A 25,108-nucleotide genomic window follows, 5' to 3' on the forward strand; every position below is an offset into this window, starting at 1 on the left:
TTCATAGCTGCAAGGTCCATTCATCTTTAGTACTTGTCCTTAAATGGGATTGTGTTTGATCTTGAGACAATCAGTCGAGCCTGTTTAGTAAATAAGCCTTAAAGTTATGAAGTTCAGGGTTTGAATCTGGGCTGTGACCTTCCTGTCTGGGCTTTGCAATGTTCTCACACATTTAGGACTTTCTTTGTCCATGAAAATAATTGCTTGTTTACCGCTAAACCACTCCATTGTCTCTCAGTTGACTGGGATAGACTTCAGCTCACTCATAAACCTAATGATGACTAGCGCTTTAGAAAATTGATACATGGACTCTTGAAATTGGATAAATATGCATGAGTAAGGAAAGTGCAGTTTCCCAAGGTGTATTTTATCCAATACTGTAACAAAATGGCCAGGATGTGTCAGATTTTGTGGCTCTGCTGTTATACAAACATGCAAGCAAATTGAGAAGAGGCACGCATAGGGCCCCTGAAGTATAAATGACATATTTGGTGATGGCCTATTCCATTTACCCTGGAAGAACTACAACTACATTTCTGTAGTATTTCCCTGAAGCACCCTATCTCAAGTTTGAATGCTTGGACTTGGACATACCAAACATGCACAGGAGAGTAAATTGGATTTGGTCACTATGAGGAATGGCCATCTGAGGTTTATTGGCATGTTTTTATGGCTACCTTAGAATAATAAAACACTCGAGTAAATCATTAGTTACTGGTCACATCTATTTTTTTTCATGCAGTTCAGTTATGTATGTTTTTTTTTTTCAATAAACTGCAGTGTTGTGGTCAGTGTATAAAAATTATTGTAGGTTTTTTCCTGCTTTCCTGGTTCGAATGGAGGCAAGAAGTGTTACATTATTCCACACAACTGACTCAAAACAGTTTTTCTGTTAAGTACCAGTAATAACATGCATTTTATTGTTTTGTTTTTCATTAAGGTGATTTTAGTACCACTAATTTCAAAATTACTAAAGTCAATTTAGTATTATTGTTACTTCCTCTGACAATTTAAAGGGAAAAAAAAATCATCCAAACTAATAGCGAGAAGCTTCATCATGCAACAAGACAATAACCCAAAACACACTGCCCACAAAACAAAGGACTTCACCAGAGGTGGGGGTTGGTAGGTCTTTGACCAAGTCAATCAGCGGACCTTAACCCAATACAGCAGGCATTTAACTTCTGAGAGGGTACTGAAGGGAGAAACCCATAGAAATAAACAAGAACTGAGAGATGCTGCAAAGCATTTAAAATGAAGAATGCAGCAGTCAGGTGAAATCAATGGATTGCAGGTTTGATGCAGTTATTGCCAAGTGAGTGTTCTGCCACCAAATATTAAATGTTTAAGTTAACTGTCTGTTCCAATGCTTTTGCTCACTTGTAAAGTGGGTGCCTTCAAACAAACATTCTTCTGCCCTGTGTAGATGCAAATACCACGAAATAAAAGATGGCGTTCTGAACTTTTCTCTTCATCTTTTGATCTGAAACCCAAGTGTGTCCTCCGTATACAACAACACAAAGGCATTGACCAGTAGCGTGATCGGCGACAGGAATCCATTGGCGTGTAATGCGTATTCACATACCTACGCCTGGAGAGCGTATCAGATGACAATTTACAACCAGTCTGCATGTGTGTGTCATACAAGCAGCCTAGCTCAAAATCTCCCCGACAAGACTTTGAACGCCTTCGACTGTTTGTCACTGATCGTTTAATAATCTCTTTGTGTGGCAGTTGAGATTGACTCTAAATGTTGGTGACTCAGAAGGAGGCGGCGGCGCCTGGTCTGTGTGGGTGTTGTCGGACGCAAAGTGATCCAGGATTGCTGCTGACAAGTGGCAGACAAGCTTCATTAGATATTGACATGGGTCTGTTAGGCAGTCTGTCAATCTGTTTTACACACACCATTTCTAATGATGCTGGAAAATTGTGTCAAAGTAACAATAAAAATGATTTCCAAATCATTTTCAAACTATATTTAATTGAATTTTCTGCAGGGACAAAATATTTAATGCTCAAACTAATGAACTTTGATCTAAATTCTCTCATTTTGGATTTTTAAGCTTGCAACATATTCCCAAAAAAACTGGGACATGGTCATGTTTATCGCTGTGTTAGACTTCAATTCCTTTTAACATTTATTGTAGGGTTGCCTATCAAAACTTGTTTAAAAAAAAAAAAAAAAACTCTTGAAGGCATGGACACACCACCAAATAATTCTTGATTTTATTTGTTTGACATATTCTGTATCGAGTGGTATCTTGTTTTTTGAAGTATAAGCCAACACCTGATCAATGTTTTACTGTGTTACCCCGACTTTAAGGTACAAGCAAGGTTAAGATAGGCCACCATTTGAGAGAAGTGAAAATGAAATGGAGCATGGATGGAGTATTGTAATGCCCTTGTACGTGGGCAAGGAGAGCCACAGTCGCTGAAGTACTTTCAGTCATGCATTGACCCCAAGAGTCAAATACACAAATACAAAATGACAACACTCACTGGGAGATGTTGTAGACTGAGCCCAGACCCTCACATACAGACAAACATGCCAACCCCCGACTTCAGCTCTTAATGCCCTCATAAACCACCTCCCTCTATAGGTATGCGTTCAACACACAGCTACTTTAGTACACACGCTCAGTACATTATAAAACCAGTGTCTTTGCATTAGCTTTTGTTGTTCTATTTTTATAAAATGCAATGCTATGGTTCTTGACTAAAATACAGAACAGAATTTCGGGGGAGATGGCTGTAACTGATTAATGACATTTCAGTTTGTACCAAAATGGAAAATTGATTACAACATGAGCTTGATTACAGTACTTTGACGCAGTTCAACGTTACAACTGTATATGTTTTATCTTCGTTATAGTTGTGCAGTCAACAAACCTCATTGAAGCTCTGGTTTCCTTTCAATTCTGATGATAGGACACATGGACTGTCCAATTAACAACTGGTTAACACATCTGCCTCAAAGTTCTAACAGCCCGGCCAAATCCGACCTCATCCGTGTTGAGTTTACATGTTCTCCCTGTGTGCCTTTTCTTCCGGGTACTCTGATTCTCTCCCACATTTGGAAATCATGCATGGTTGGTTAATTGAATACTATAAATTGCACAGAGGTGTTAAATGTGGTTTGTCTATATGTGCGATTGGCCGGTGACCAGTTTAGGGTGTACCTTGCCTCTTCCCCAGAGTTAGCTGGCATAGGCTCCAGCAAGCCCATGACCCGAGTGAGGATAAGCAGTACTGAAAATAGATGGATATGACAAGACATCATAGCACGCCTGCGGGCATGTGTGCGTTTCTGCGTGAGTCCTTTTGGGTCAGTTGCTTAAAAGGGCTTCTCTCAAATCATGGCCAACGAAACCCAGTAAGAGAGGTAGTTTTTATGCAGTTTAGCACCGCTGTTTAAGTAAAAGTGCATAATGGCTTGGTCTCACACAAATTTCAAATTCATGCAGCCCAAAAAAAGATGTGGTTATTCAATTTCACACTTGATGCGTGGTTTGGACATTGGTGAGATCAAACTATTCAACTATTTTTATACAATCAATTAAATAGTAAATTTTCCACAGTATACCTATTTTAAAGTGTCATTGCGTCACGGTTAGTGGCGTTTTTTTTTTTTTTTTTTTTTGGTGTGTTTGTGTTTTTTTTGTTTTGTTTATTTTGCCAAGCAGAAATCTTAATCTCTTGTTTGTTCTGCTCATGAGCTTTGGACCACCCTCTGACTCTCATCTCCCTCTGTGATAACCTGAAGAGGGATGAAGGAATCTTAACTACCAACTGATGTCCAAAGGCCTGCCAGCATGCAGCATTTGTCTGCAGCTGCTTCTCCTTGACCCCCTCCGAGCCCCCTTCCTAGAGCAATCTCAGGCCAACGCGCTGGATTCCTTTGAGATCTGAGACACCTAGTGGCCAGTTTGTCCTACTTCACATTCTGTTAGGACTAATACCCACTTACGTAATTTATTTTCATGAAGGCACCTATTTTACTTAAGAAAAATCTCTGCCCCCTAAGACAAATGCTTGAGAAAAAAAAAACCCTAACCCTATCTTGAAATTAATTCACTCCCAAATATACTCTGTGAAGACAGGGCACACAGCACACCACCAAACAAAAATATCACAAAAAGTATCTGTTTTACAAGCGGCCCAACCTAAACAGCCATCAAGCTTCCAATTATTTGAGATATGAGTACATTGAGCTGGGAACTCAGTCACAGAATGAATGAATTAAATTTTTAAGTCATATCACAAGTGGGAGGCATGGTGACCACCTGGTTAGCAAATCTGCCACACAGGTATGAGTAACTAGTGAATTGGAGATTTTCCCCTGGCACAGTGATTGTCAATCTAATGCACAGTTTTTACCCACCTACAGTCACTAATCAGTCACACAGTGTATGTTGTGAAATTGAACAAATCACATGTCAACATTGACACTTACCTCGTTTTTTTTTCCCAAGTTTCAACGTGCACCAGCGGACTACGACTTGACCGGGCAAGAAAACGACACTCAGTGAGAGGCTGGGCTTACCTCCGGAGCCATGCTCATCTGACAGAAAACCGGTGAGCTGACTCAGCCGTGCAACGGCTTTTTGCATGGCAGTTTCCCGGCAGGGTTTATAAGTGACAGGTACATGTTAACTGATCAGCCAGCATATAATTATGTTTACATTTCAACTGCTCATTTGCTCCGACATAACCTCCTCACATGGGTAAACACAACAGGCAATGTGATCGAACAGAAATGAATTGTTCAGTCGCGCATCACAGTGTGTTGTTTTGTAATTTGTTTTTATTAGACTTGCCGGACCTGAGGCAAACTGGCCAAATATGATTGGACAGTCTTAAACAAATAGCACACTTGGCGATTGACCCATGCACAAATGCCAACTCACTGAGATGGATAAATTGCTTACCGTGGTCTTCTTGAAACAACATTTTGTGGCGCTACATGGTTGTGGTCCTAACCTGGCAGGAAAACATGACAGATTGGACAAAGCACCAATATTTTTAATGGGGGTCAAATCTCACGATAAAGCATTTTTCAGGGATGAGAATTTTCCACGGATCGGCGGATTTCCGTCTTTTTCAGACCAAAATGATCATTCTCGAGATAAGCGCAAATCCGTTGAAAATTTCAGGGGGTAGAGTATCGTGCGCCTGCCTCTCGGTGGTGGGCTCCGAGCTGCAAGTTCAACTTAGTGCTAGCACAAGCATGACTATCATATGCTGTTCTAACTTGCTCGGTAGTGTAAATATTTTGCATTTTGCGACATAAACATTAAAACTTGTTTGCGGCAGATTACTCGATTGGACAACAGAGTTATACAGTATAACGATCCAATCGTGTTAGTGGTTAATCGAGTTTCACCATTGCAATGTACATGTGTTCTTGGTTCTCAGAAATCGCAGTGTAACTTGTTAGTTAGCCAAGTAAAGGTGCGTGGGACTCAGATAGCGCGAACTGAGCGACGGTTTGTTTAAAGTTTTACGATGGCGAAAGTGTTAGGAAAAAAAACATGAAGATCGAGCGAGGACAATTGACAAGGATGCGGCAATCAAAAACTGTTTCAGACGGGCATGGCTTGAAAAAAGTGTAACCGTGCAGATAGGACCGATAACGGTATCAACATTTCTAACCAAACACATGCAAAAAGTGGACATTCCTGGCAAAGTGCTGTGCACTCTGTGTTCCGATAGGAGCAAAAAATATCCAGGAGGACACTCAAAGCCCCCCCCCCCCCCCCCATCGACAGACACTTTCAGTGTTTTCTCATCCCTGATTTTTAGACGAGCATAGTTATTAAACAAAATGGCATTTCAATGGATAATAATTTTCCACTTTTCAGTTTTCAGGGGTGTTTTATTAAAAAAGCCAAATATTTTATTAATTATGGCAAATGTATGTAAAATTCTCTCCAACTTCAAAACTGGTTGTTGTGAGAATATAGCGAGCCACCAGATGGTGGTGCTGCTGTAGAGGGAGAGCCTCATCTGCTTTAGGTATTCCTACTGTATTGTGTGGTTTTTTTTTTTTTTTTTTGTTTGTTTTTTAATTTATTTTTTTTAATTTTCTTTGCCAGGGCTGGGCAGGCTTTTGGTGCTGCAGAGCATGATGATTGACAGTCTCCCGCACTAGAGCTGCATGCTGAGGGAATGATGGACTTCCCCAATGGCCAATCATGCCTTGCCCCGACTGCTGCCACCGTTTCTGAGGTGAGGTGGCATCTCAAAAACAACTACCCCTATATCATTTGTCATTTCTATGACAAGTTGAGATGGAAAAACCAGAGGAATATTTTACATCACAATTAGCATGACCTGAAAGTATCATGATTATCGATATTACGATTTTACAAAAAGAAATTCATATATTGCACGGCAAAAACATTGCAGCCTGTTTCATTTTAAGTACTTGACATTTAAAATTTGTGGACAGCCACAACCAAATTGAATTTTCACGTGTGCAAGTACACAAATTTTACTTCAAAGTGACTAACATGACATTCATGCATTTAACAGCGGTGGGATTAAAAACGTTATTATACAGTCCTTTCCAAAGGTCTCACAAAGGCAGGGTCAATTGGTTTGTTTTTGTTCTATACCAAAGACATTCTGGGTTTCAGATCAAATGATATGAGACAACATTTCATAATTCCAGCTTTAATTTCATGTTATTTATATATAGATTTGTTAAACAACTCATCACAGAGCACCTTTTGTTTGAAGCCACCCACTTTTCAAATGAGCAAAAGTATGGGAACAGACATTAAATTAACTTAAAGTAAATAACATTTAATATTTGCCGGCATAACCCTTACTTGCGATAACTGCATCAAGCCTGCGCCCCATTGATTTCACAAGACCGTTTGATTCTTCATTTGAAATGCTTTTCCAGGCCTTCACAGCAACCTATTTCAGTTCTTGTTTGTCTCTCAGGTTTTCTCCCTCGAGTCTCCTCCGCAGGAGGTAAAATGCACGTTCTATCCCAGGGGTCACCAACGTGGTGTCCGCAAGGACCACTTAAGGTGCCTGTGGGGCATGTTCCAAAAATAGCACAGGTCACAAATTGTTCTTGTTTGTGCTTTAAATTTAGAATCTGAATTGCTTACATTAATGATGTTTTTAAAATGTCGTATAATGTAAAAAAATTTAAACAAATATTTTATGTGTAATGAACTCCGACTCTGAAGTTTGCCACAAACAGGTCATGTAGTCTTTCTCACAATCGGTGCTCACAAAGTAGCCCTCAGCCTGAGAAAGGTTGGTAACCCCCTGCTATATTCAACAGAGACCCAATAGAATCTATTGGATTAAGGTCTAGTGATTGACCCGACTATGAAGCCAAATCAAGCTCTTTTTTTGCCATGTGCTTTGGCCTTTCCATCACTTTAGTACAGTTTAATCTTGGTCTCATCAGTCCATAAAACTTTGTTCCAAAATTATTGTAGCTCATCTCTGTACTTCTTTGCAAAATCCAGTCCAGCATGTGTATGGCCTGTATATTTCTTTTCAATGTCTTTGAACTGTGGATTGTTACACCTTCACCACTTCCCTTTGAAGGTTGGCAGTTTGTCAGTCATTGGTGTCTTTGGATATTTCTTTACAGCTCTCACAATGCTTCTGCCATCAACTGCTGTTAATATCCTAGCCCAACCTGTTCAATGTCTGTTGCTCAGAGGCACCAATATTTTTTTCTTGTTCATTTCAAAGGATTCTATTTGCTAGCCCCAATGTTAGTGCAATAGCTCTGGTTATATTTTCAAATAATTACTTTTACAACATTCTACAATGTCCCAACGGTTTTCAAATAGGCTTGTGGGTTACTGATGTGGTCCTTGGGAGTAACTTAGTGCCAGCTGGAAACATGTTTGTTACCCCTGAATTTGAGGTTTTCTTGTTCACTATTTTCCTCTTAATCAAATAGAAATATTTGATACAGTCAATGCTTTTGAATTCAATTAGATTTTTATGAACATGTTGACACATGCATACATTTTCTTTCAGGATACTGCATATACAATGAACTTCATTACAACATACAATATATTAAAGATGATCCAGATCAATAAAAAAAAAATCTTAATCAGTAAGTTTTCCAATGTACTTATAAACTAACTACATTCTTTGACCGTTACTTATAAATCATTCTTTTCTGTACATTATTCAACTTTCACTCAAGATTCTTCCACAATTTTGTACAATATTGAAGCCTTCATGGCCAAATTTCACTTCTCAAAACCTTCACGTTTATCTGTTGCTACTTATAATGAAAGTGTGTGTGTGTGTGTGTTCGTGTGTGTGTTCGTGTGTGTGTTCGTGTGTGTGTTCTTTCTCCAGAGGAGCAGTAGCTCCGAGTCTCTCAGTGACAAGGGTTCATCCGAGTTGAAGAAGAGCTTTGATGCAGTTGTGTTCGACGTGCTGAAGGTCACACCAGAAGAATATGCTGTAAGTGTGTGTGCACGTGCACATGTTTCTGGTTGTCCTTGTCTAACTAACCTTTATAACATTTTTGAAGCATAAGCACAATCAGATTTGCTGAGCTAAGGTGGAATGAAAACTGTTGTCAGTTTTAGGATTTATTCAACTTTAGCATCAAACCAAACCCTGATGTTTGGACTGAAGTGTACTTCCCAATGAAAGTTTTCAACTTATCTAGACTAAGGATGGATGTATACTGGACTACATGGTTCCAATGACCTTAGTTGGATATGTGGACCAAATTTTGATTAAAAGACAGATTTGAAGAATTGAATATCTATCAATACAAATGCAGCATAACCACACAGATTGCAATATTCCCATCAGTCTCACCCTGGCCCCACCAAAATTTATCAATAATTGACATATGCACACCCGAGTTCGAGCAAGAATTCAAATAGTCTACACGGGAAAAAGACAGCCAATGTAAACTGCAGTAAAAACATAGAACATTGTGTGTGTTGTTTTACACCGGCTCCATGTAATGTTCCTTGCAGAATTACTCAATTAAGTGTCCAAACTGTAACCAGGTACATGAGTAATCCGGTACATTACATTTAAGTATAATACAGCTCAGTTGTATTTAACTGAAGAACATCCACTTGCCCATTATCTTTTGGAACAGTTTGCCGCTTTAAAGTTTTCATTTATTAATTTATTTATTTTAAAATCCAGAACAGTAAATGAAAGTGCAGTTTAGTATTGTTGTTGTATTTTAATTGTTTGAAATTTATTTTTAATTGATGTGCGGTCTGCTACATAAAGATAAACCCTCTGTTTCGTTTTTGATTAACACTTGGCATCTTTACTAGTCCTGCATTTTAATGTTGTCCATGATGACCATACTTGAAGACCCAAGTATTTTTGAGGTAGTACTTGGTGTGAAAGTTTGAGAATCAGTCGTAAACCATCAAGTGTGTGTTTGAATGTGCGAGTGTATTTGCGCGAGCGCTCTAGTGTGCATATATATGCTATTAGAACTGTTTTCATTTACAAATAAGCAAAGTTAAGTGAAAAGTATTTATTTTTATAAATGGAGGCGTAGCATCTGTCCATGGTATGGAAATACTCCGTACTTATTAGAATTACTGGTATTCTTTTAAATGCTGGGTGTTGACACTGATGGAGTATATGAGTTATTTCATGTATTCTTAGTTTAAACACGGCCATATGGGATATGTGCTTCGAAATCAGATGAATGGCATTAAATAGGAATCGGGGAATTGGACCTGCAGGTTAAATACAGATTTCTGAGAATGGCCTTGCTAAGCAACGGTGCAATGTGAGCACATGTGATCGATAGCTGTCACTTTTCGTCCAACCGTTAGAGGGCACTCTAGCATTTTGCCGTGATCTTTTTACGTTGTAAAAAATAATGAAAGTTATTGTGAAACTGTACCAACATTTGTTATCTCCTTCAGGGCCAGATTACGCTCATGGACGCTCCTGTGTTCAAAGCCATCCAGCCTGAGGTGAGGATAAGACAAGCATCATTTTGTAAAGAGATTTTGTTGTAGCTCTGTAAAACAAAAAAAATGCTCAAATGGCTTCATGGCAAGCCTAACAAAGAATAGTGAAGTGCTAAATAGATTTGAACTAGAATTTCAGAAACTTAATTATTAGTGGTAATAGCACATGGTTGTCAACTTGTGCACAGTTTTGCCTCATTGATAATGTACAGGTAGCTGTTTTATACTAGTATGTCAAAGTTCTACTAGTGAGGGAAAAGCATGTACAAGTACACAGACCTTAAGATGGATATCAAAGATTTAAGAATGCGTGAATACGTTGTCCATTTATTCACAGCAAACTAAACTTAATTACAGATATCTGCAACAGCATTTCACCTAAAACTCACTTTTACAATACACATATATTGGGTTACAGCTATCTACAATTCAGTTGCAGATATCTGCTACTAGAATAAATGCTCCAACAGCCTAATTTCTCTCCCATTCGCTTCGTTTGATCGCCTTAACAGTAGCCCTCAGTCGCCATTTTAACGAAACCTGCCGTAGACTCCTCCAAAACCCTTGTGAATTGAACCAGAGTGTAGCAAGTGGTCATTAAGGTATTGGTAACGCTTTACCCTTTTAAATTATGTTGTTTCATCAAGACCTTTCAAATTATGTTGTTTTATCAAGACAGATTGAAATGGTTTAATTTAAATTGACGCACCATTTGAGGTTTATAAACCCCCGCTTATTGTGTCGGAAACTGGAACTGAGAGCCGGTCTGTTTCAGAATTGAAGGCTGGAGTACGCTCGATTTGAACGTCTTACTTTCCTTGTCCTCCTCACGATTCTAATATGCAATAATGCAAAAAGCAGGTGCCTGTGTGTGTGTGTATGTGTCCGCTTGCCTGCCATCGCAATTGTGTTCCCTGGCCAAGTAAGAGTATTAAATAACTGGTTGTGTAATATTCTTTTTATTTGGCACCTCTTAAGCCTTATACTGGAAAGTTTTCCCACATACCACATAATGTAAGTGAATTAGTTTGTTCCAGGTAATTTTAACATTCTAAACTGTCGTTCAAGCGTTAAAGGAAATTATTCACTCTACAATAAAAATATAATAGATAAAACTACTACTAGTTTTTTTTTTTTGCAGTGATGCTGGTTCCTAGTGCTGTTGGGGTATTTGTTGATCTTGTCAATTGTTTGATCTCATTTTGTTGGTTGCATGTTTATTAAAATTGTATTTGTTTGCATTTTCTTTATTAATTTTAAAATAGCTCTTAAATGGTGCAACATCGGAACGCGGGACAGCATCTCTTCTAAGATGACATGTAATGGTCTTTCATTTTAGTGTTCCTCCTGGATTAATTCAAAGGGTTTGAAATTATTAAAAAATGTTTGGAATGAAAGATAACCCATGTTCGAACTTATTACTCTATAGTCAGTTTTACTCCACTGGAAGCATGGTCTGTTGCAGTGTTCCCCAACCACTGGCCTGCAAAAAATTATCAGGCAACAGTAATGGATGGTAAAGAAATTAGTACATTTTGCAGAGTAGGAGAAGAGTGGGTCTCAACTTGGGTTATACAGAAACTCTAAATTGTCAGTAGGTGTGAGTGTGAACAGTTGTTTGTCTCTCTGTACCTGTTATGCCCTGTCGTTTACTGGCAACCAGTCCAAAGAGTGTCACGCTTCTCTTGCTCACGTTTTCTCATAACTCATGTTTTTTGAAAAATGAAAATTGTCTATGGGTGTGAATGTAAGGTTGAACGATTGTTAGTATGTATGGTTCCATAGTAGAATTATAGTACGTAGTATACACTACAGTGTAGTGACCACGCCATGTGTGGCAGAATGACACATCTCCAAACATAAATAGCCCCTATTCACCACCGTGTCAATAATTTCAAGCTGTGCTTGCTTCCATGCTGATTATCATAAGCAAATGCTAATGTGCATATCGCAAAAGTTAAATGCATCAGTTACTTTTTGAATTTGACATGTTAGCAGGGTTGTCGTTCCTGTGGGGTTGTGGTTGTTTCTGCATGATAGTGTATTATACACTCACTTAAAAATGGCTCTGAAACTTCACCCAACATGCCCAATCGTGTGATGGGTTGGAAAAAATGCTGTATGGGGGTGGTTATATTACGTACATTAGGTGAATTCTAATCTCACATTTTTGAACACAGAATGGCTCTCACAAACATTTTTAGAAATAGATCAAATATTTAATTGTTTCATTTCAATGTTGATGGCTGGGCAGTGACTCTGGAGATCCAGCTATTTGTATAAAAGCCATTGAACTAACCATTTTCCATATATCTTCTTGAAGTTCAGTGGCATCTTGAATTGAAAGACCCTTTTGGGAACGATTTGTCATTTTTCTATACCCAGAGACTTGTCTGGAGACAGTCTTGACCATGTCTTTCCCCTTTACATGTTTGAAAGTTAATCATCTCAAGCTGGGAGTCAATGAAATATTAAGTGAGCGTTTTCCTCTGTCACTCATGACCACATCAGCCAAGTGAATTGTGGCGTGTCCCCTGTCTGCCAAGCATCACGTTTTCAAGTTCTTGGGAAATACTGCTATCAGATTCCATTTTATGTGTCTGTGTGCGTGCGCCTTTCTCACACGTCCAGACTATGGAAATCCTGTGGACATGTCAGGCTTGTAAAGGGAAGGCTCTCTTTCTAGAGCATGGCCTAGTGTTGTCTAATAAGTTACAGTGCTTTCCATGAGACTCAAAGTCAAACAGTCTCCTGATATTTTATAGGTTAGGGATTGTGACATACAGTAGTAGTGTACAAAACAGCACGTCTTCATTGCTGACAGCTAGAAAATGCATCACACAAAATGTTAAGTGAAAATGTAGGTTGGGGGTATGGTTGACTTTGTAAGTGGTGGCCATTCATTTGCAGTCTGTATTTGGATGGGTGAGCATACAGTGTCAAGAGTACCTCCAGTTTACATGTAGCTTGTATTTCTTTTCGAACCTCCTGTGATGTGTTCCACAAATGCATGAACCTCACAAGATTATGCCTTATATATAGAAACTGGTCAATCAAGATACACACACGGGATAGGGACAGATCCCTACCGCAATTAGCGAAACACGGTGCCCCGACAATCTAAAAAAAAAATTACATGTATGAAACATTTTCAATGTAAAAAGACAACAATTTTAGGTTTTTGGTTTTTCTTTATTTTGTTATTTGTCTATTTTTTTAAACCTCTTCCAAGATATGCTTTAATTCTCCTGAAAGCAGACAGATTTTTATTAGAAGAAAATACCACATTAATTTTTATCCACTTCCGCAGAAAATAGGTGGCCGACCCTTGAGGTCGTTTCCGCCCTTTGCTAGGCCAGCAGATGAGTGCACAGAGCAGACACTAACGCCCAAATAACACAAAACACATAACACGTCAAGGAATTTTTTTTTTTTCAATTGTGGGCGTAGTTTGATGGTTAAATATACTGGAGTGGTAGAAATTTACTTCCTCTTTATTAACAATGAAGATGTGGAAATTGCGTTAGATAGCCGCTGAATGAACTTGATAGTTATGGTGTGGGGGAGGACTGATTCATGCCAGAAGCCCAAGTGTTTACCTGGGCCCTGTTTCTTCCCAGCCTCTAAAATCCATACAACTGAAATGGTGAAAAACAGTTTGCCATATCTTGACAATTCAGTCTTAAATTGTTCTTCGTCTTTTTGACATTTTTTGCACTTCAAACATATTTGGAGCAAAGGTTTCTCTGTAGACTTGATGTGATAACACACACACTGTAATTTTACTGCTCTTGACAAAGTGGCCAGTAGCAGAAGTGCGCCTGGTAAAGTCATAGAGCAGATCCCAGCCTACACCTATGTGTTATACGACTGCCCTCATCCCAGTTGTAGTTTTCTCTTTATGCTCCCCAGGTTGTTGTTTTTTGTCAAAACAAAAGAGAAGTGTGTCTGCTGACCTGCAGCACTAATCTTGGCAACGTCCAACAATCAGTCAGAAATTCTGCTCGGTCTCACCGCAAGTTGTTCACATCATCAACAATCACCGTTTTCCTTCCAGTCATTCTGTTTGAGCAAAATCCCCCCCCTCTCCTTTTGCACCGCAAGCGTGCTTGTTCAATCAATCTTTCCATCATACCTCGACTCGAGTCCTGGTATGCTGCACGTTCTCAATTCTCCCAGGGTACCCGACGTTGCTGGTTTCGGTTTACAATGTAGACAACGAGAATAGGAACCGCTGCAGTATCACTCATTAGGTCATCCACATCTGCGGTTGCACTGCAGCTGGTTATCTTATTCTGGACCAACCACACCAACTGTTTATACAATACTTGTGATGTACTTGTAAGTCCTGTTGGACTGAAACGTGTCTGTAGTTGTTGGCTTATCATTTGCAACTAATTGACTTGATGTCAGTTGTTCTTGCTGGGGCTCATATTGTGCGTAGTGACTAATTTCACAGGACAACACTGATGTAATGACACTTTGCTGCAATGTAAAATAGTCGGTGTACAAGCTTTGTAATCTTGTAAGACAAACATTGATGAGAATTAAGCCAGTGCTCTAAGATAATGGGCACACATTTTGACTGAAGCATGTACAATTGACTGTACAGTTGGGACATTAATTAATGGCTGTGTCTCCAGTTACTTTGAGGTGACAGTAAATTGACAGTATTGTGCAAGTTGTATCCTGACTTCTTTACATTGCAGCAGTATGTAATTTTTTTTTTGGGGGGGGGAAGTTACCTGCAAGAATCAGCAGACCCATTAAAAATTTACATTAGATTTTTGTAGTTCCTTCAGTGTTGCCTCATGAAAATATTTACAAAAATGTGATGCTTGAACTGATTTTTGCATACATATTGTAAACATAAATCCTAACACACCCATATAATCTGCTCTACACTTTGATCACATGAGGGAAGTGTATGGTTTCAAATCAGTGAAAAGGTAACCACAGTCCGTCTTCAATCGGTTCAAATAAACCATTCATGTAAAATCCTAAAACACAGCTCATCATATTATTGACATTTTTAACCCATGGTGAGCGTATGGCAACACATCAGTCAGTGAGCACCTATCAATCCATCCATCCATTTTGTGAGCCGCTGATCCTAGCAAGGTCGTGGGAGTGCTGGAGCCTAACGCAGCTGTCATCGAGCAGGAGGAGCACCGTGAACTGGGTGCCAGCCATTTGCAGGGCACGGTGACGCATGACAGTTTGACTCACAATCACACTTGGGGGCAATTTTGAGTCTGCAATTAATGCGATGTTTTGGGTGATGTGGGAAGGAACCCGAGTGCCCGGAGAAAATCCACACAGGCAGGGGGAGAACATGGAAAGTCCAAACAGGCTGGGCCAGGGTTTGAACCCCAGTCCTCAGAACTGTGAGGCCAACACTCTAACCAGTAACGTCATTGTGCTGGTGAGTAGCTAGTTAGCATGAAATGACCATAGAAACCATAGAAAATAGCTTCATTGTGACAGTCGCAAGAGCACTGAAAATCAGTGGCATCTCCAAATTTGCATCATTGAAATAAACAAGTAGACATAAACACATAATAGTTGAGTTCCCAGCTTTTTAAAAAGTGCTCATTGAATCAAGAACAAAAAATGGATGGAGGACATTAGGTTCATTGGAGGGTTCTCGAAGGAAACCTAAAGCGGGTGTTTCTCATCACTCTGGGCTTGTTTTGCGTCACCTGACAGGTTCTGTTGTCTATGAATTGAATGGCCGGTGTAATTTGCTGAGATTTTGCCTTCAGAAAGGGTGTTGATCACCTCCCTGGACTTCCAATTGGTGGCCAAGAACTGTTGAGTCCATAAAGTATCTTTGTTCGGGGAATAGTCTTGCAACGGCGTGGATGCTGGAGACTTGGATGATTGATGTGGTCAAAAAGCACAATATACTAAATAAACAGTTGCTTCACCTCAGTGAGACGGGCTCCTACTTTCTGGCGCAGCCACATCCTGGCTCCGTGCAGACCGGTGATGATCCCACAAGGGCCTCCACATCCTTGTCTGAGCTGTACCACCATTTTGGGCTCAGGTCTCAACTCACCGTTGTCTGCTTTCCCCATTTGTCATGCAATACTAGAAGTGTAGAGGTCCAAATACTGTCCAGCTCTGTCTGGTTATGTTACTTGAAGTTTCTATACAGGAAAGTCATACAAGGCTTAGTATGTGAAGTCCTGATACAGCTGATGTTTAGCTTCAAATTGAGTAGACTGTCAGGGATTAGGGAATTCCTCCCCCCACAGCCATGTTACATCAGAGTCCTTGGCCTCTGGAACGACAGGCGGCAGTTGAATAAAAAGCTGTGACTCTCTTGTGCCTTGGTAGCAGAGTACCGTCTTCTAAAAAGTATGATTAGATTTTCTCAAGTACCAAAATCCTAGCCTTTCTGTTAAAAAAAAAAAATACTAGTTATTGCCACCACCACTCCCTTCACAGCTGCTTCTTCTTTTTAGACATTGTTCAGGTTGATTGTCTACTAAATAGTCTATCACTCACATGTGAACATTTAAAGGGTATCAATCTACAATTAATTTTGTTTTTTATCAATGGTCTCTTTTGGTTCAAAATATAACAATTAAGATTTGTAAAACTTTTGATTTCCACTTTAACTAGGGTTTCAAAATTTCATGAATTTTCCAAGTTGGAAACTTTCTATCGGAAGTCAAATGAATTCATAGGAATAAACGGAAATTACCTTAATTTCCATCCTAAAGAGCACATCTGATTATAAGCCTCACCCAGTACTTTTGTAAAGGAAATACTATTTTGTACCTACATAACCCGCACCTGTGTAAAAGCTGCAAGTGCCCACATTGAAACACGAGATATTTACAAAGAAAGACGGTACACAGGGTTTCAAAGTTTTAATACCTTAGCTTATCTTAACATAGCAGCAACACGGTAGCACGAGCAGGGCTGGTAAAAATAAAAACAAAAACAAAAAAACCCAGGTGCGGCAGCTACAAAGTACCAACACGGTAGCACAGCACTGACAGGGCTGGTTAAAAAAACATGCCTAAATCACTGAGACGCACCAGTCACAATGCAGTAAACACTAGCGCGGCATTAACACTAGCGCTGCGCTAATAAGACCGGCCAAACCCTCCCTCCCCTAAAAAAAAAAAACATACAGGTAAAAATCACTTCCTCGGCACATATATTCCACCGGTCTCACTCTTACCTTTTCTGCTTGAGTGCCCCCTTGCGGCCATTAGAAAAATGCACAAATTACCCACATCACCGGATAAGATCGAGGATTGAAAGTGTGTTGAGGGGAACAAAGTCTCGGTTTATAGGCCGGAAATTACACTAATCATAAATTTATAACACGCAAGGTTTTCTCTTGAGGATTTAAAGTTCCTATGCCATCAAAACAGACATTTTCTACTGTTTTCTGAATAGCATAGGTCAAGAATGAGTCTGACATGGATTGTTTGTTTGTTGACTTAATCCAAAAAGTAATAAACAGGACGTGCAAAATGGGTGGATTTAAAATCGCCCACATTGTGACGTAGTGTCGTCAATTTACAACGCTCAATTTGTGGTTTGTACCCACCCACTCTTCTGAATGACAACACAGCATTTACAAGCAAGCTTGAGCAAGTCTCAGCCATATAGATGTTTTACAACAATACTTAACTATATTTCACAATATTTTAACGTAACTGTGGTGGATGAAATTGCATTGCGGGAGTTTCAGTTCAAAACAACGGGAGAGGATGATGAACATAACCTCAAAATATTCCCGTTTTAATTTTCACTAACATTCTCCTTCAGATAATGTTCCCTTTTAGCGGGCCAAATCCAACGCTTGGTGAATAGTGCCTCAAAATGATCGTGAGACATTGAAGGACGCTATGTCCCTTAACGCCTGGCTGCACCTAGCCTCTTAACACTACTGGATACCGTGATATGGACCAGTCAGCCTATCTGTTTTTCATATTTAAAATTGGGGCTGATGAGCGCTCCAGTGAGAGTTAACCTCATTTACATGTCGTATTACTGAAAAATCCGTCCTTTTAAACTGCCAGGTCTAAAAGACCAACTAAAATAGACTGAAAAATGACATCCTGGGCATTTCTAAACCAAATTATCTTCCAAATACGATAAAAGAACATGAAAGATTATGACGAAGAAATGATGGCATGGGACCTTTAAATACCTCATATATTGCCGAAAGCTGTTTTTATTTTACAGCGATTCATCTCCTTCCTCCCTCTTAGTGATCTGCAAGCAGACGTTTGTTTAAAAAAAAAAAAAAAAATCCTGGCTGGGATCTGGTTCTGGATGTGAGTTCCCTTGATTGTGTGTGCGTTTGTTCTCAGGAGCTGTCAAGCTGCGGTTGGAACAAGAAGGAGAAACACAGCTCGGCTCCTAACGTCGTGGCCTTCACTCGCAGGTTCAACCAGGTATTTGCGTCATCTGCGGTAATAAGTCCTCCGGGGTAAAAGTAATTGGAAATTCAAATGCATCTACAACTGGGCAGATTACACCTCATCCTTCCACTGTTCTCCTTTTCTATCCTTCATGGCGCAAATCATCACTCTTTTGTGTTTCGTTTTGCTTGTGCACATAACCTTCCAAGTCGTCTCCCTCCTGCTTATAAGTCAGTCGAAACAGTATGGTATGTCCAGCCATCCATCCGTTCTCAACGCTGCTTATTCTGTTCATAGTCGCGGGGCGCTGGAGCCTATTCCATCTGACTTTAGTTGAAAGACAAACTACCCCCGAAATTTGGTCCGCAGTCATTTGGAGGGGACATATAAACGCCAAAAACCATTCGCACTCACATTGGACTGGACCCAAGTTATTTTGATAATAAAGGAATTGAAGCAATTAATTTTTTAATTGTATTTGTAATTTTATATTTTAAATAAAGTACTTAATACAGTAAGTTTACATAAACCAATTATTTCATGACATAAATGAATAAACACAAATTTCACTCACGTGACTAATATGTAGAATTTATCCATCCTTACATATTCTGAGCTGATTATCCTCACAAGGGTCGCGGGAGTAATGGACCATATCGCTGCTATCTTTGGGCAAGAGGCAGGATACACCCTGAACTGGTCGCCAGCGTCGCAGGCTTCATATAATCAACCAACTATTCATACTTGCATTCATAACTACAGGCAATTTATGCATAGTTTTGGGATATAGGAGGAAACCGGAGTCCTTGGAGAAAAGCCACACAGACCCAAGGAGAACATGTAAACCCGGTGAATCTGGATTCTCACAACAGTGAGGTAGATGTGCTAACAGTCGTCCACCTAGCCGCCTGAAATAGGATTTGTGCTCATCTGAATGGACGTTGGGTTGAATTAAAGAATTAAGCTGGGCAACATGTAGCCTTTGCCCATACCTGACATGGATAGCTATCTGTAATTTTTTTCCCTCCCAGAAAATTGTGAACATTCCCGCAAAGAAATGTTTTTTTTAATCCCATCCAGTGGGCTCCTGTAAAGCCTCCTTCAGCCCATAATGTAAACAGATGAGACCATCTAGCAAGAATGCGTTTTGCTAAGAAAACTAGTCTTTACGTGGCAGATCCAAAACGGTGATTCAAGATGTCAGGTGCTCAAACCCCAGCCAAGGAAATTAGCTGTTTGGATAATGGGATTGGGCTGCTGGACTCCCATCGAGCAGCAATAATCCTCGTCCTTCACTTGTGGCTTTGTTGGCACCGGTGTACACCAGGGGTGGAGCCCAGCCAGACAATTACATGCGAGGCACAGATAATAATTTACAGCCTGTGTTTACGAATGCACAACAGTCTGACTTTATGAGTTCTGTCACAAATGCTGATCCAGTAATGACTTACATCGTATAATACCAGATGTAAATGCCAGAGTTCTGCAAATTAGCGGGCATGGAGAAAAAAGGGGACTGCCCCACACACTCAACTAGTTTGTCACATTTTATATATTCCATCATTGGTTCCAAGTCATTAGAAATATTACTTTACCCACCTTCAGACCGTTAAATGGGTTGATCCTGTGTCAAATCTGCTGGCTTTGGTTTATTTGATCGTTCTCAACTTGTATGTGCTTTTCAGTTTAGTCTGGTCTACCGTGACTCCACATGCTTTGAACATGGCAATCAATAGCTTTTAGCACATAGATCTTGAGCGAACCCCAAGGGCAACAAAGCAGGATAAAGTGTACTGGATGTTGGTGCTTTGCCACTTACTCCTTACATTCTTGACCAGTAAGAGTCTCACGTTGTTTGTTTTGGCAGATTTTGGTTCACTGTCTGGTGTTTCTTTTTACCCTGCGAAGCATAACCGGACCGAGTTTGCAAACCGAACAACGATAGGCCTGGACACATGGTTAAAGTGAATATACTTTAATTGAATTTTGAATGGCTTTTTTACAAAACGTTGACTGTCTGAAACTCCTGCCAACCATACTTTGCACTGTGTGAAATTACAAAGACAAGGACAACAGGATCTTTGGTTTACGATGGTCACAACATAAGATAGAACTCTGCTGTTGGTGTGAGGCAGTGTTGTCTTGTGTAGTGAACCGACAAACCCATGTACGAATGTTTGGGTCTCTGTGAAGCATCTTGCCCACCCATGAAGTATATTAAATACTCGGCAAAGTAAATATTTGGTTAGCTGGTTAGCTTCCCAAATTGTGTCTGTAAGCGAACCCTTCTGAATTGTTCTCAATTGTTCCTTACTGACCATGGTGGTATTTGTGTTTAGTGATATGTTTGCTGGATGCACCATGTATACAGAGCCAATTTCTAAAGTGACTAATAATATGGAGCGTGATGAAGTGATCCCTTCCCTAGTGAAAATACAGTTTTGGTCTCTCTTTTTTGGCACAATTCATACTCTCTTTTTCGCTTTGGTAGCTCAATAAGTACCTCTGCTCTTAGTAGCCATGGTCACAAGACCTGTACTCGACATAGAAGGGGTCAGGTTGAGCTCTAGTGGGGGGAAAATACATCCATCCATCCATCTATTTTCTACCACACCTATTCATTAGTAGCTGGTGATTTAAAGTCTATCCCAGGTGACCTTGGGCAGAGTAAAAGCTTGAATATTTGTCAGCCAATTGTAGTGCAGATATAGACAAAGGTCTACCCACATACCTACGGCAAATTTAGTCTTAGTGACACTACCTTTTCCTCATCCACCAACCTTTGCTCCTAGCATGTGTTTTGAAATGTTAAAGCAAGCTGTAGTACCTGGAGAAAACCCACACAAGCATAGGGAGAACATGTTGATGTCACAGGAATGCTGTAGCCAAGATTCAAACACTAAACTGTAGAACTGTGACGGAGACGTACCAATCACTGTTAGTTAATAATAAGCAGATTTTTGTTGTTGTTGCTACAATACCTAGATACTGTAGTGGGAAGAGAATGAGACTCAGCCCTCTGCATCTACCTCGAAAGAAAAACAACCTACAGGGAACTTTCCAGGAAAGAGTAGGCAAAGACAGCTGTGGGGTCATAATGTGTGCACATCCCACACAGTGCACTGGGAATCAACACACCTCTGTGCTGCTATGTTGAGCTGCACTACACCGTAGGAGAGAAGGAGCATGAGTACAGAATTTGAATGTGATGTTTTGTCTCCATTGGAACACAGAGTCCCCTCCAAAAGTATTGGAATGGCTCGGTCAATTGCTTGTTTTTTGTTATATACTGAACATGTTTGGGTATCAGGTCAGGAGATGATTGAGACTAAAGTTCATAATTGCAGTATTTAGCTCACGATATTTGTATCTAGATGTGTTCAACAACTCAGGACGGAGCACCTTTTTTTTTTTTAAGTCCCCACTTTTCAAGTGAGCAAAAAATGTCAGAACAGACATTATTAAATTAAGTTAAAATGATAATATTTAACATTTGGTAGCATAATCCTTAGTTGCAAGAAGTGCATCAAACCTACGACACACTGATTCTCCATTTGAAATGGTTTTTCAGCCAATCAGTGCAGCCTCTTTTCAGTTCCTGTTTGTTTCTGGTGGTTACTCCCTTCAGTCCTCTCTTCAGGAGATAAATTGCATGCTCTATTGTATTATGGTCCGGTGATTGACTTGGCCACTCCAAGACCTTCCACTCTCACTTCTTACAGGTGGTGCCCAAGTCTAACACACCAGAATGAGTGCCGTAATGTGCAATGAAGCAGAAAGTTTGACAAAAACTGTAACTCTTTTTTTGTTTTTAACCATCAACATGAATGTTTATTTTATAAAGAATATTATAGAGTGCTAAAAACGCATAGCAAATTCTTATTTGGGATTTTGAAACCGATTCTGATCTGTACCTGCTGTCAATAAAACTATTTTTATTCTCCGTGCTGGCACCAGTAAAGAATTACAAGGTTCATTGTCTCTTAATCCAATAGAGGAGAAAAGAGTGATAGACAACCCTTTCCTTTTTTTCCTCACTCGACTCGAACGGTGACTAATTGAGACATGCTTGTAAATTTGCCCTCGCAACAAAAATTAACCAAGCGATGGTTTATAAGTAGACATGACACTCATTTGATTGGCCTGATGGGATCGGCCAATGATTGGCCTTTTTTTTTTTTTTTTTGCTGATCAGGCGATGGATTCTGTCATAATTTGCTGATCCAATCAGTAACATCATTGATCAACTCTGAAAAAGACATTTAGTTCACATCACCATCTTGCACAGTAGATCTGAATTCAAATGTTAGTTTATATAGTAGTATTTATCTCGTTTTTTTTCATGTCTTTTGATGTAGTACTGTGAATATCTGACTGCCAATAAAGTTATTTAAGAATGCACAATAGGAGGGACGAGACTGCTTGAGACAAGGTGACAATGCGCAGATCAGACGACAATTTGCTCTTTCACGATTGCACTATGTTAGACTACTGCAATAAAATCTTGTATTCCAATACCACCGCAACCTGTTTTTTGCGATCATTGGGCTTCATCTTGTCAACTCAAATACGACTAATTTCCATAGGTATGACAACAGGTGTGGATTGCACGAAAAATATTAGAAGAAGAAAATGGGGGGGAAATGTGTTTTTCTGGTCACCGAAGCTTAGGATAGGGATGACTTCGTATAATGCTTTCTTGAGGTATGTTCACGTACCGGTTTTTTTCCGCACAATAAGGCGCACCGCATTATAAGATGCACCTTCAATGACTGGCCTATTTTAAAACTTATATATATATATATATATATATATATATATATAAGGTGCACCACATTATTAGGCGCATAGAATAGACGCTACAGTCAAGGCTGGGCTTACGTTATGCGTCCATTACATGGGCTGCGCTAATGGCTCAATATTGATCCATATATAGGGCGCACCAGATAATAAGGCCACTGTCAGCTTTTGAGAAAATTAATGGCTCTTCAGTGTGCCTCATAGTTCGGAAAATACGGTACTTTTAATTCGATACAGCTTGCAAGCAGGCAACAATACGTTACGTAGCCTAGCAAGGTAGTGCTACCGCTCATGGTTGTTTGTAAACATACTGGCGTTGTGTTCAACATGAGCTGACCAGAGCAGCAAATTCCAACCTTTTTGGAGCCAAGGCACATACTTTACAGTTGAAAAATCTCATGGCACCCTCAGCAAACAATTTCACAACAAGTAGATACATTAATTTCTGTATGTACTTACGCAATCAAATAAATGACCATTAATTTCTTCTGTCACTATGCCTCACTGGCGTAAATAGATGACAAAATCATTCATTATTTATTGTAAATATATTTTGAACAATTAAGTACACATACAGTGAATGAACAGGTCATTTAAATGTTTTTTCGTTTTTTTTTTTTTTAATGCTGTGATCCGCACCAAATATCCTGATCATATAAATCTGAATAAAAATATAATAATGAAAAGTGGTTATGATTTTGGTGCGTTAAGGAGAAGCTAAGAATAGATGCGAATATGATGCTGCTGGGACGAGGAAAATGTGTTAAGCCACATTGTTTAAAATTGGGTGTGGGTGTGAGACATTTTATAGTCTGAACTTCTCTGCAGATGGGAGTAAGCCACGTTGTTCAAGTCAAGATCGGTTGTTTTTTTTTTTTTTTTTTTCCTTGTAAAAGTCAGTGATAGGTGATCAGCCCCAAAAATCGTGATCGAGTAAAGCCTACTTATAGCTCACAAATCTCGGAAATTGCGGCCCTTGCGCAATAGGCCTTCTCTGTCCCATGTGCCGTACTTTGTACACCCCTGGCTTAGAGTATGACCTTGCTAACAGGCTTCCAGAGTCGACATCATGGCTGTCTACTGGCTTTGGCTCGGGAATGATTTCTCACAAGGCAAAACTCTTAAGGATGCTCCAGAATGTCAAACATTTTCTGTCATGGGTTTATCTAAAGTCTGCTTTTGCTCAGCCAGTATTTCTTACATTTCCTACTTGTATGTGTTTGATCCAGACCAGTTTCTGGGTGGTTCGGGAGATCCTACACGCACAGACGCTGAAAATCAGAGCCGAGGTGCTGAGTCTTTACATCCGAACTGCAAAGGTAAACACATCCCCCACCTCTGTATAACCTATCCTTAGCTTCTGGTGATTGTTTGGATTGAAAACATGACTGTGTTGTCATTATTGTAGAAATTGTGTGAAATGAACAACCTCCACGCCGTCATGGCGGTGGTGTCTGGCCTTCAGAGCGCTCCCATCTTCAGGCTAACCAAAACATGGGCGGTGAGTGTGTATACCCCCACTTTGAAGCTGTGCCATTGTATTTATTTGGCATTTGGAGACAGATAAACAATGAAAATTAGCATACATGACAAAACAAGATTGGTGACTAAGGGGAAGTAATGTCAAAAGATTAGGCTGAAATGCAACTTTTAGATATGTTTGCCCATCTTGACCCTGTGGTCTCTGTTCTTGCAATTTGAGTCCACATCACTTTTTTGTTTTGTTTGTTTGTTTTCCTATAAATGATTTTAGCTGTGTTAATGCAAATAACGAAACTTCCAAAAGTGAAATCATCTCTCTGACTATATCAATAGTATTGTGTTCACATCAAGTTGTACCTTTCTGGTTTCCTACGAATCTACATCATTTATTTTTGGAAAAGTGAGAAATTTCCTGCGTAGTCTTCATTTTCAAAGAGGGGCTTATTGGCTTACAACATTCCAAATGGCACA

General features: G+C 39.7%; 1 protein-coding gene across 3 annotated transcripts in view; it reads left to right on the forward strand.

Moving 5' to 3' along the window:
- The window catches only part of ralgps2 (Ral GEF with PH domain and SH3 binding motif 2), an 88,121-nt gene that overhangs the window by 23,714 nt on the left and 39,299 nt on the right, over window positions 1-25,108 (forward strand). For all 3 annotated transcript variants that reach the window (XM_061825440.1, XM_061825439.1, XM_061825441.1), the window contains 7 exons: window positions 4,473-4,575; window positions 6,096-6,228; window positions 8,353-8,460; window positions 9,915-9,965; window positions 18,305-18,388; window positions 24,385-24,474; window positions 24,564-24,656. In XM_061825440.1, the coding sequence (XP_061681424.1) occupies window positions 6,169-6,228; window positions 8,353-8,460; window positions 9,915-9,965; window positions 18,305-18,388; window positions 24,385-24,474; window positions 24,564-24,656 (486 nt within the window). In that variant the 5' untranslated portion in view covers window positions 4,473-4,575; window positions 6,096-6,168. The remainder of the gene's footprint in view (window positions 1-4,472; window positions 4,576-6,095; window positions 6,229-8,352; window positions 8,461-9,914; window positions 9,966-18,304; window positions 18,389-24,384; window positions 24,475-24,563; window positions 24,657-25,108) is intronic.

The sequence above is a fragment of the Syngnathoides biaculeatus genome, chromosome 7 (assembly GCF_019802595.1).
Source record: "Syngnathoides biaculeatus isolate LvHL_M chromosome 7, ASM1980259v1, whole genome shotgun sequence".
Lineage (NCBI taxonomy): Eukaryota > Metazoa > Chordata > Actinopteri > Syngnathiformes > Syngnathidae > Syngnathoides > Syngnathoides biaculeatus.